The 12,133-nt window shown below is 47.3% G+C and overlaps 1 protein-coding gene across 1 annotated transcript in view; it reads left to right on the forward strand.

Moving 5' to 3' along the window:
- The window catches only part of CXCL12 (C-X-C motif chemokine ligand 12), a 28,900-nt gene extending 25,396 nt beyond the window's left edge, over window positions 1–3,504 (forward strand). Inside the window, exon 4 of the mRNA XM_055538962.1 lies at window positions 3,210–3,504. Within this exon, the coding sequence (XP_055394937.1) occupies window positions 3,210–3,294 (85 nt within the window). The 3' untranslated portion in view covers window positions 3,295–3,504. The remainder of the gene's footprint in view (window positions 1–3,209) is intronic.
- The last annotated feature ends 8,629 nt before the right edge of the window (window positions 3,505–12,133 follow it).

Below are 12,133 nucleotides of genomic sequence, written 5' to 3' on the forward strand. Positions count from 1 at the left end.
ACTTCATGGCAAATAGATGGGGAAACAATGGAAACAGTGAGAGACTTTATTTTCTTGGGCTCCAAAATCACTGCGGACAGGGCTTGCAGCCATGACACTAAAAGACGCTTGCTCCTTGGAAGAAAAGCTGTGACCAACCTAGACAGCATATTAAAAAGCAGAGACAATACTTTGCCAACAAAGGTCCGTCTAGCCAAAGCTATGGTTTTTCCAGTAGTCATGTATGGATGTGAGAGTTGGACTATAAAGAAAGCTGAGTGCTGAAAAAAGGATGCTTTTGAACTGTGGTGTTGGAGAAGACTCTTGAGAGTCCCTTGAACTGCAAGGAGATCCAACTAGTCCATCCTAAAGGAAATCAGTCCTGAATATTCATTGGAAGGACTGATGCCGAAGCTGAAGCTTCAATACTCAGCCACCTGATGCAAAGAAGTGACTCATTAGAAAAGACTCTGATGCTGGGAAAGATAGAAGGCAGGAAGAGCAGGGGACAACAGAGGATGAGATGGTTGGATGGCATCATCAATTCAATGGACGTGAGTCTGAGCAAGCTCTGGGAGTTGGTGATGTATAGGGAGGTCTGGCGTACTGCAGTTAATGGGTCAAAAATAGTCGGGCACGACTGAGCGTCTGAACTGAACTGCACTGCCCCTCCACCTGAGGCCGCCCTGAGCGCCATTTCTGCTCCACCCAGCTTCCCGCACAGCCCACAGGTCTCCGCACCATCTTCACCCCAGGCGATCCCCGCACCATCTTCACCCCAGGCTCACCTGTCTGTGTGTCTGTCTGGGGTCTGTCCCGCCTCTGCTTGCCAGCTCCACCAGACTCTCTCCTCACACCACCCCCAGCTGACCCTGCTAGGACGCCCTCTGAGGGCAGCTGCTAGTCTTCATTCTTGTCTCTCTGGAAGTTTCCTCCCATCATGCAGCCAAGTCCAAGTTTGTTTATCTGCTCTTTGGCCAAAGCCTGATCTACTATCCCAAGAAGGAAGGCAGCAAAACTGTCTGTCACCTGTTAACTATTTACAAAGCAGTACTTTTTTTTTTTTGCTGTTGCTCACATGGCCTGAGGGCTTTGCTTTGGTCAATTTGACATAATTTGAATAATGTGCCAAGTTAATATTTCTCTAAACACTTTCATGTGGTTACATTTGCAATGCATGTTACTATATTAACATAAGCCATAGTATTCATTTTATTTAAAAAAAATCATTTGGCAGGTTTCATATGGAACACAGTAAGTCCCCAAGGCTATAGGCTGAAGCATTAGGAAAAATGGAACATACTATTTTTAACATATTTGTGCAAAATCCCCAGACAGAGGTTTTGCTCACAATAATCCATCTTGTTGAGGCACTTATTTATTTATTTATTTATTTTTTTGTCTCAGTAAATGTTTGGAAAGAAGATTATCACCCTAACTCATTTTCAGTGATTAGATGGAAAAAAAAAAATATAGACAGAGAGAAGGGAAATCCAAGAGGAAGATTTAGTAAAAGTAATATAGAGATGCAAAGAGCTAGGCAGTCTAGAGACAGCAGAGGCCTCGCGGGGGAAGGCCCAGGCGAGGGGCTCCGTTAGGGTTCCCAGACTGTGACCAACAAAATCAGAGACTGGGGCTGGGGTCCATGTGGCAGTATGTTTTGCTCTGTGGGGACCCTCACAGTGGGGAAATCGCTGCCCTAGACCAGAGGTGCTCAAGTTTGAGAGGTGAGCAGAGGGCCTCTTAGGACACGTTTCTTGGCTGCAGCGCAGAGCTTCTGACTCAACAGGCCTGGGTGGCACCTAAACAGGTGCATCTCTAACATCAGAAGCTGTGATGTTGCAGGCCCAGGACACAGGACGACAGTGGACCTGGACTCTGGACTTGGGATACTCAGCCTTGTAGAAAAGACAAAGCTGCAGGGATTGTCTGAAAGCTAAATCAGATTCTCTAATAGCTTCCTGCAGCCCCTGGGATCCCCAGGCTCGTTACACCTGCTCTGAGGCTGCACAGGAAGCTTTCAGCGCACGTGGAGTTGGGAGGGGTGTCAGGATGCAGAGGCAGACCGGTCCAGGAGCCTCACTGAAGCAGGTGCCCTGACCATTTGCTGCCTTAAGCCCTGGACATCCTCCTCCTCCACACGTCAGCCTGTCACCAGGGACCCAGCCTCCGTGTGGCTGCTTCTCTTCAGTTCAGTTCAGTTCAGTCGCTCAGTCATGTCCGACTCTGTGACCCTGTGAACTGCAGCACACCAGGCCTCCCTGTCCATTACCAATTCTTGGAGTTCACCCAAACTCATGTCCATCAATTCGGTGATGCCATCCAACCATCTCATCCTCTGTCATCCCCTTCTCCTCCTGCCCCCAAATCCCTCCCAGAATTAGGGTCTTTTCTAGTGAGTTAACTCTTCACATAAGGTGGCCAAAGTATTGGAGTTTCAGCTTTAGCATCAGTCCTTCCAATGAACACCCAGGATTGATCTCCTTTAGAATGGACTGGTTGGATCACCTTGCAGTCCAAGGGACTCTCAAGAGTCTTCTCCAACACCACAGTTCAAAAGCATCAATTCTTCTCTGCTCAGCTTTCTTCACAGTCCAACTTTCACATCCATACATAACCACTGGAAAAGCCATAGCCTTGACTAGACAGACCTTTGTTGGCAGAGTAATGTCTCTGCTTTTGAATATGCTATCTAGTTTGGTCATAACTTTCCTTCCAAGGAATAAGTGTCTTTTAATTTCATGGTTGCAATCACCATCTGCAGAGATTTTGGAGCCCGCCAAAATAAAGTCTGACACTGTTTCCACTGTTTCCCCATCTATTTCCCATGAAGTGATGGGACCAGATGCCATGATCTTAGTTTTCTGAATGTTGAGCTTTAAGCCAACTTTTTCACTCTCCTCCTTCACTTTCGTCAAGAGGCTTTTTAGTTCGTCTTCACTTTCTGCCATAAGGGTGGTGTCTCTTATATCTCTTCTCCTCATTAATTTGTGTGTCTCTCACTCTGTTAGTAGGATTCTCGGCGTGTATAAGGCAGACTGCTCCTCACTCACCCAGTGCCCGGCAGAGCTTAAGGGCTAAGTGAGATGTGGGAGGAACAATCCAGGTTTAGTGCATGTCTTGAGGACTTAGTTTCTACAATGGTCTTCAGAGACTCCACTGCCAGCAGAGGTTACGTTACAGGCTGGGGTTCTGGGGGACTGTTTGGAATATCTCCTGTCACCTTGCAGACCCAGCCCCACTCTCTCGGGCCTGACCTCTGCCCTGGGAACCGACCCGGCCGGGACTACTGTCGCCGTCACCAGTGGGAGCTGAGGACGACGGAGGTTTGTTCCCTGGAGCCTTGAGCCAAGTCATTCCGCGCCCCCTGCCCCTGCCCTGCTCCTGCTTCTGCTGATGAAGTTTGGAACTCTGACCCTCTGTCCAGGGTTCCTCCCTGATTCGTATCCGGTGACTGACCGCTCCCCCGCCCCCTCTCCGGGGAGGTGACTCCATGTCCTGCCTGCACCTTTGTAACTAGTTCCTTTAATAAACTCTTCTGAGCTGACGCTAACTGGAGTGTGCCGTCTCTTCTTTGCTGGGACCCTAACTGCTACACTCACTTTCACATTTTCAGGTTATATTTTCCCATGATGTTTGCATTTCTTACAACAAGCCCATGTTACTTCTACAGTGAAAGTGAACAGCAAAGAGAAGAATCAGGAAAGCAGCATTCAGCGTGCTGCAGCGTCAACTGCTCCCGGACCTGGCTCACCCTGGGCCTAGGTTTCCATCCCCAGGGGGACACAGAGCTGACCCAGGTCCCTGCATCTGTGCAAAGGATACCCAGGGGAAGATTTTAATTCAGCAAATTATGAAGGTGCAAAAGGATTTGCCAGGAACAACTCAATTCACACTCTGGAAAGAGAATGTTATAACTTCACTCTACACTAATTTCACGGTCTGCATCAAGTTCAGAGGCTATAGATCTCCTTGGGGTTAGGCAGACCTGGGCTCCTGTCCAGGTCTGTATGACCTCAGAGAAGTCACTTAACCTCTCTGAAAAACAACCTTGTCATTGGCAGAACCCTTTCAGTTCTCTGTGGGGATAACTGAAATAATATATTTTCAACATTTAGCACAATAAGCACGCAGCAAGTCCTCAAAACACAGAGCTAATTCTCATATAATTATTATAAATGCATTCATAACTTATCAATGGTGAGTACAGTAAGGGGGGCAATGATAGAAAACTACTCACTTCTAGTTTTCTATAAGATGTGACGGAAACAAGGTAATTTTGGTCCCAGTCAGGCCTGAGCCCCTTCAAGGTCTTCAACCCCTATTCTGTCCTTTCTAAGTTGTGGGTCTCAAACTACCTGGGGCCCAACTGGCTCTGCTTTGGGGTAGCAAGCCCTCTCCTAGTTGGCAGAAGGTCTGCAACCATCAGAAGGTCACTTCATGCACAGACGTGTTACCACCCGATGTCTGAGGAAGAAACACCCCCCCAGCCAGTTTCCTTGCACTCCGGCCGCTGGTCTGCGTGGTGGGTGGGGACGAGCATCTTGCTGTCAGTCACGGAGGGCTTTGCGATGGACTCACTGCAGCGTTGGGGCCGCCATCTTAAATGTTTGCTTTTCAGTAAGAATCTTTTCCTACATGGGATTCACCCTCAGTGCCTGCAAGAGGACACAGGACAATTCCCCTATAAAGGCACCCCGTCCTTCCTGACCATCCAACCACTCTGCCACAGTCAGAGGGCCCATCCACACGTTCGCATAAAAAGCACAAAGCGTTTGATGCTGTTCGCCAGGGGGCCATCTTATGTGAAGGTGGGAGAGTCACTCAAGCTATATGTCTCCAGGTGTGAAAGAGCAAAGCCAGTTCCTTGTCCAGCTTCATGGACCGGGAGCAAAGGCTAGCAACGGAAGCTTTCAGGGCGGCATGGGAAGGACCGCTGGTCTCCATGGACTGTGCCACACTCTTTCTTCAGTCCCTCCTTGGCCACTCTCCGTCTGCTCCTCTGTAGCCCGGGTCTGCCAGAGAATCATGGAGATCGCAGGTGTAGCACCCATGTGCTCGGGCCTTAGTTCCTGGTGTCCAGTGTGAAGTTACCAGCTCCAGTCATGGGACACGTGTCTGCCAGGGGGTTCTCTATGGTACCAGACCCTCCACTGGGTACCCAAAGGCTCCCAGCTGCCAGATTGATCTTTAAAATCTAAATTATTCACATCCTTCTCCAAGAGTAAAGTATTTGAATTTTTTTCTTCTGTGCTGTTATAATAAAATACAAGCATTTCTCCAGAAACCACAGGCCCAAGAAGCTCAGCCTCTGGTTACCTTCCCGTGCTCATCAAAAAACACCTTGTCACCTGTTTCCTGTGATCCATTCTCCCCACCACTTCCTGTCCCTTGGCCAAACCCCCCTTGCTCCATTTTCAGGACCAGAATGTTTGCCTTGCCTGGTCCCTATATCTTCCCATACTGTCCCCGCTTGACCCTAAACTTAAAGAAATTTCTCCATCTCTCGGCCTCTTCTGACCCCCCAAGCAGACCACCCTCTCCTCCTCAGTTTGCCTCTTCATCCTACCCCATTTATCATTTGACATTTTCTCCCTCATCGTCTTTCTGTGAATGTAAGTGTGTAAAGGCAGAGCTCGGGCTTGTGCTCAATCACTACGTCATGTCTGATTCTTCTGTGACTCCATGGACTACAGCCTGCCAGGCTTCTCTGTTCATGGGATCTCCCAGGCAAGAATACAGAAGCAGGTTGCCATTTCCTCCTCCAGGGGATCTTCCTGATCCAGGGATCAAACCCACGTCACCTGCATTAGCAAGGGGATTCTGTACCACTGAGCCACCTGGGAAGCCCCATAAAAGCAGAGAGCCTTGTCTGTTTCCATCCATCACCAGGGCCCTGGAACACTCCAGAGAACATAGTAGGGACTTAATAAATATGTGAAGACAGATAATGATTTCCCAGGTGCCTTCCAGTTTAGAGCCTGGTCCTGGCTCCAGGCCAGAGGGCCCAGGGGAAGCCCAGGCAGCCTTGCCAGCTGTGGATGGGCTGTACTACAGGGAAATGGAGGCAGGAGACGGCCCAGCCTGGTTCATGAAGAGCACACCCTCCCCCGTGCACCTGATGGAGAGAGGCTGAGGAGATGGGAGGGGACGGGGGTGTTGAGAGACTGAGCACATTCAGGGGTGTGGAGCACTAGGCCGCAGTTGTGGACACCGTGGCTTCCCAGGGCTCCTAGGCCCGACACCAACTGGTGGGATGCTGGGCTTCTGCGCTAGGCGGCTTGCCCAGGCCACAGCTGGCCAGGCTCAGCTGAGCCTCCCTGGAGGAGGGGAGCTGTATAAACAGGAAGCCGCTGCCGCTGCCCAGATGCTGATGTGCTTTGATAAGTGTCGAGTCCTCAAGTCCTCGGAGGTCTCTTTCTCCCAAACAGTTTCTCTATCAGTTTGAAGCCGCAGCCCCGCTGCAGGAAAACAAACTGGAAAGCGTAGATGCTTGCCTGCTTCCTGCCTCAGTCACTACGGGAGGGCGGGGGTGGGCGGGGGGCTCGGAGCCAGAAGGCCTGAAAGGAGGAGAGGGGAGGGCGGGACACGGAATACACGAGAAAAAGGGTGGAAGGGGGAAGAAAATAGAGAAGAGTGGAGGGGAGGGTGAGACACCGCGGAAGAAGCAAGGGAAGAGCTGAGTGATCTTATAATTTCTCTAAAGTAAAACCAGCTAAACAAAGTGGAACCTTCAAAAAGCTAGAGGTATTTTGAAGGGTCAGTGTATGAAGTTTCACAGGTAGAACTTCTGTGGCTGCCTTGCTTGCAAACACCGAGTCAGAAGCACTCTTCTTCGAGAAACAGTTCTCTTCAGAAATTCGGTTTTTAGTGCGTGCTCTCTGTGGGGAAGAGATCAAGCAGCTTAGCGCCATGCTTGATGGACCTCTCCAGCCCTCTTCCTGCTTCCTATGCTGTCTCCATCACAGAGCTTGTCTGGCCCAGCTGTTCCAGGTAAATCGCTCCCAAATGTCCATTCTGTCTTCATTTCACTTCCAAAAGTCACTCTCACATTATCTATTATCATCTCCAGCCTGGTGCTCTGTGGATACCTCAAACTCACCAAAATCTGGCCTCTGAGCATCAAGTAATGTCCAGAGACAGAATACATCTAAAATAAGAAATAAGAGAATTGCTTGGAGGAGCAATTTTGTAATTCTGAAGTATTCCTCCACCTCCCCACACATTGCTAGGTTCTTCAATGCAGTAGATCAATGGCTGTTCACTGAGTGAATGAACTGATAAAAGACATCACAACCCACCTAAATGGAGATCACTCCATGGTGAAGCCCAGCGAGCCCCACCCCCGCCATCCTCCCTGTTCCTCCTCTGCTACCCTCATTCAAGTGTTCTTCTTTGAACTGTGCCATGTAGCATCTTCATTTGTCCCCCTCTTCAGCTTCTCCACTCCAATACATTTTGCTGGCTAATCTTCCTCAAGCGAAGCTTTAATATTTGACATGTACGCATATGTGTGCTGGGCTCTGTGCTGAGCCTCTCACACGCCTGGGCGAACATTCTCATCCAAGTCAGCATGCTAGGCAGGTGCCACTCTCTCCCCCCCTCCCTATGGACGAGAGGAAAACTGAAACCCTCGTGCAGCATCAGTGGGCTTGTCATTGGTACAGCTATGGAAAACAGCACAGAGATGCCTCAAAGTACTAAAAATAGAACTGCCATATGATCCAACAGTTTTGCTTCCATGTATTAACCCAAAGAAAACAAAGACACTAATTTGAAAAGATACATGAACTCCAGTGTGCTTTGTAGCATTACTTACAATAGCCAAGATATGGAAGCAACCTAACTGTCCATTGATAGACAAATGGATAGAGAAGATGTAGTATATACATACACACACCTTGGATTATTATTCATTCATGAGAAATGAAATATTGCCATTTGTGGCAACATGGATGGACCTAGGAGATATTAAGCTAAGTGACATATATCAAACAGAGACAGACAAAGAAATCCGCAGGATTTCACTTATATGTGGAATCTGAAAAACAAAACTAACAAATGGGAAAAAACAAGAACACATTCATAGACACAGAGGCCAAGGCATGGTTGTCAGAGGGGAGGGTGTGATAAATAGGTGAAGGGGATTAAGAGGTACAAACCTTCAATTGCATAACAAATGCATCACTGGGATGTAATACACAGCATAAGCAATAAGGTCCATGATATTGCAACTTCTTATGGGGACAGATGGTAGCTAAACTTATGCTGGGGATCATTTCATAATGTATGCAAATGTCAAATTGTTGTACAGCACACCTGAAACTAATAAAATATTGTACATCTACTTTATCTCAATTTAAAAAATTTAATAGCAAGTAGGTCAGAGGAAAATCGAGCTTAGAGGTGGTGCAGCTCACCAGGGTGAGGCAGGAAGCGTGCGGTGACTTCACAGCTGATCACTGCATTGCTCTCTTGGGCTCTTACTTAAACACTGCTCCTCAAAACTGGAGAACATGGTAGTAAGTCCTTCCCGTGGACATTCCAGGAATTTTCCAGTCTGTGCCTTGCCCTTTCCAGGCTGCCGTCCCCTGGAGATCTTCCGGTTTGGCTCCTGTGAGCTCCTCCCCACATGCCTGCCTCTGCTCTTTCCCTTGCTTGAAGGGTCATTTCTCAACATGTTCAAAGCCTGTCCCTTGTTGAGGGCCAAGACCATATAAATACAAGACACCTCCTTTTGGAGTATTTCCATGTGCTTTTCCTGTGTGCCCAGTATCTAGCCCTCCTTCGCCACCCCAACCTCCAGAAGATGTTGTCCTGGCAGCACCACGGTGCCGCTCCCAGGCCCCGGGGCTGAAGGAATGCCCACCCTCTAGTGGTCAGACTGCAGGATATCTCCCAACTATCTGTGCTGTCTTCTCCCCAGCATCCAGACTAAGAGGGAAGTTATTCCTCAGAGCTCACTACGAGCATTGCTTAAAGAGATATTGTCTCTGGGGAACTCTATCTCACCAGCCTGCACGCAGGGAGGTCAGAATGTCCAAAGCCTGCATAAACTCAAGAGCAGAAATACATAGTTGCTCTTCGAATACCCACTCTTACTTGATTGCCAGTTAAGTACTTTGTGGATTTTTAAACTTTGGATTCATTACTCCAGGTCATTAAACATAACTGTGAGTTTCAACATGCAACACACTAATTAAGAGTTCACCACCTGATTCCTGTCATTTCCTTTAATTCCTGAAATCCAAGTTCTCTCTTTCGCCAGTTTATTGAAATTCAAACATACATCCTACGTTTAGTCAAGTTCCAGGTGACACTTTAAAAAAAACTACTTTTTAGATGAGATAAGTAGTTGGTATGAATCTATAAGAACAAATTGATAAAAACTTAAAAGTATTGGACATGTACATTTTTAACCTTTGAGAGTACCCCCACCCCCTCAGGAAAAAGAGCCCTAGGGACAACTTAATAATGTGCAGGAAATTCAGAGGAATCTGTGTTAGTCTGATGCTCCTAAGACCCACCTTGGAGGAAAGTACAGAAAGTTAAATGCAAGAAAATTTAGGACCTGAAGCTATGCTACTTTAACTAAGAAACGAGAGGTGGCAGATTGGGTTGGGAAGCTAGATCTGGGAGGCTTCAACTTTGTGTGGTTGGCACCCTACATGGAGACACTCTTAGCTGCCCATGCACCCAGGGCTGCCCTGTTCTCTGCTCCTAGGTCTCTGCCCTTTCAGCAAAATATGGGCTGAAAGGGCTGGTCCCTGAACCGTGTAGAGGAGAAGCCTGCATGCATTCTGAGGGCTGCGGCTGAACTACATGCCCCAAGGTCTCAGTGACCTTCAAGGCAGCCCTAAGAGGCATGATGGCTGGATGTTCACAGATTCGAGTTCTCACCGGTCTTCTTCTCTGTAGTAGGGGTGGGAGGCATGCTCAAAACCAAAGATTCTCCTTTTGAATATTCATTCTGCTAGGTTGTATACATATCTCTGGGTTGGTCAGTTAACTTTGGATCTTGGTTCTCTCACCCAAGGCATCTGCAATTCCTCCAAGCTGTATACAAAGTCTTGATCAGAGTTTCTACAGTGGACCAATGTCTTAAATGCCCTTCTGGCAGCTTGTCCTTCTTCCCCCAGTCTGCAGGTGATGAGAGAGGCCTGGGAAACAGGTCTTGTTGAGGACTAACTGCATTTTGAACCCTTCTTTTCTTTTATTGTTGCAGTTCAGTCACTAAGTTGTGTCCAAATCAAACTCTTGTCTATTGAGTCATGAACAGCGTGTCATGGTTGGAGGGCATCACTGACTTTAGGACCTGTCTTTTAATTCCTCCGCTGTTACCATGGATTTCTTCCATGCTGTACACGTTTTTAGGTGCCTTTTAAAAATGGCACCAGAATTGAGTTTGGACTGGAAAGCAGGACTATGCTGCTTCCCTCTCCCAGGGGAAAAGCTACACTCAGGGGTTCTCCTTTCTAACCCATTTGACAGTCATCCTTGGCTCTTTCAGCTGGCTTGAGGCTCATTTACACTCAATGTGGAAAGGATGCCCTATGTTGCCCACTGCAACCCCGTTTTCATATGTTAGAGATACACCAAAGTGACAGACTTTATTTTCCTGGGCTCCAAAATCACTGAGGACAGTGACTACTGTCATGAAATTAAAAGATGCTTGCTGCTTGGAGGAAAAGTGATGGCAAATCTAGACAGCGTGTTAAAAAGCAGAGATATAACTTTGCCGATAAAGGTCCATCTAGTCAAGGCTATGGTTTTTCCAGTGGTCATGTACAGATGTGAGAGTTGGACCATAATGAAGGCTGAGTGTTGAAGAATTGATGCTTTTGAACTGTGGTGTTGGAGAAGACTCTTGAGAGTCCCTTGGACTGCAAGGAGATCCAACCAGTCCACTCTAAAGGAGATCAGCCCTGAATATTCATTGGAAGGACTGATGCTGAAGCTCCAATACTTTGGCCACCTGATGCGACAAGTCAACACATTGGAAAAGACCCTGATGCTGGGAAAGACTGAGGGCAAGAGGAGAAGGGGGCAACAGAGAATGAGATAGTTGGATGGCATCATCAATTCAATGGACACTAGTTTAAGCAAACTCAGGGAGATGGTGAAGGACAGGGAAGCCTGGCATGCTGCAGTTCATGGGTTGCAAAGAGTCTGACATGACTGAGCTACTAAACAGCAACAAAAGATTATAATGGCACTTTTCCAAACATTCTTTGTCAGAAAAAATTTAAAGAGAAGGGATGGGCCTAGAGTCCTCCTGAAGTCGAGATATGGAGAGTCAGATTTTCCATCCCCTTGTTCCCTCCCCTCCACACACGTGGTCATGGCTCTTCACACCAGTCTGGGCGGTGGAGACCAGGAAACAAATAGCCTGTTCCTTTCTCTTCCCTTCCTAAAAAAACGCATTTCCCTCCAAAGCAATCTTATAATTTGTGTATGTTCCCAGTGTCCTTCATTACAGGTGGCTGGCAGCCAGCTCAAGGCAAACTGTGAAACTCACAAGAGAGCCCTTGTAGATGGAAAGAATCACTCACTAACTCCAGTAATTATGTTTTTTCTTTTTATTAATAGATTAACCCTCCAATGTATCCTCAGCTAAGTAATTTATCAAATATAAATTCCAGAGCCTATATATAATTGGATTCCTTCTTAAGCTTTAAATGGATCCATCCTATAAGACCTGATTTGTTGAGGGTTCAGGGGAACATGAGAAGATGAAATGAGGGAGACTGGGGAGTTAACGCTTTAAAATTGAGACTTCTTGGGTTGGTTTAGGGAAGGCTGTACTTCTGGGGAAGGAAAATAAAGAAAGATGAGACAGGAAGAGGTGAGAAATCTTAGGATTTGGTGCAATGAGCACTGTTTGGGGAGTTATAGGTTTTCAGCCAAGCCAGCAAAAATCCCCCTCAGCAACATGAGAGGGCTATGTAGGAATACTTCTCCTCAAGATGTCAGTAGTTCAGTTATGCATTCAGTTGGCAAAAAAGTTAGATTGGGTTTTTCTGTAAAATGTTATGGAAAAACAAGAACGAATGTTTTGGCCAACCCAATATTGCTGTCTATCAAACCAAGCCAAACAGTGACATGAAGCCACTTCACCACCATGTGGCTGTGCCCACAGAGTCTGTGGATCATG

Source organism: Bubalus kerabau, chromosome 1, assembly GCF_029407905.1.
Source record: "Bubalus kerabau isolate K-KA32 ecotype Philippines breed swamp buffalo chromosome 1, PCC_UOA_SB_1v2, whole genome shotgun sequence".
NCBI classification, from domain to species: Eukaryota; Metazoa; Chordata; class Mammalia; order Artiodactyla; family Bovidae; genus Bubalus; species Bubalus kerabau.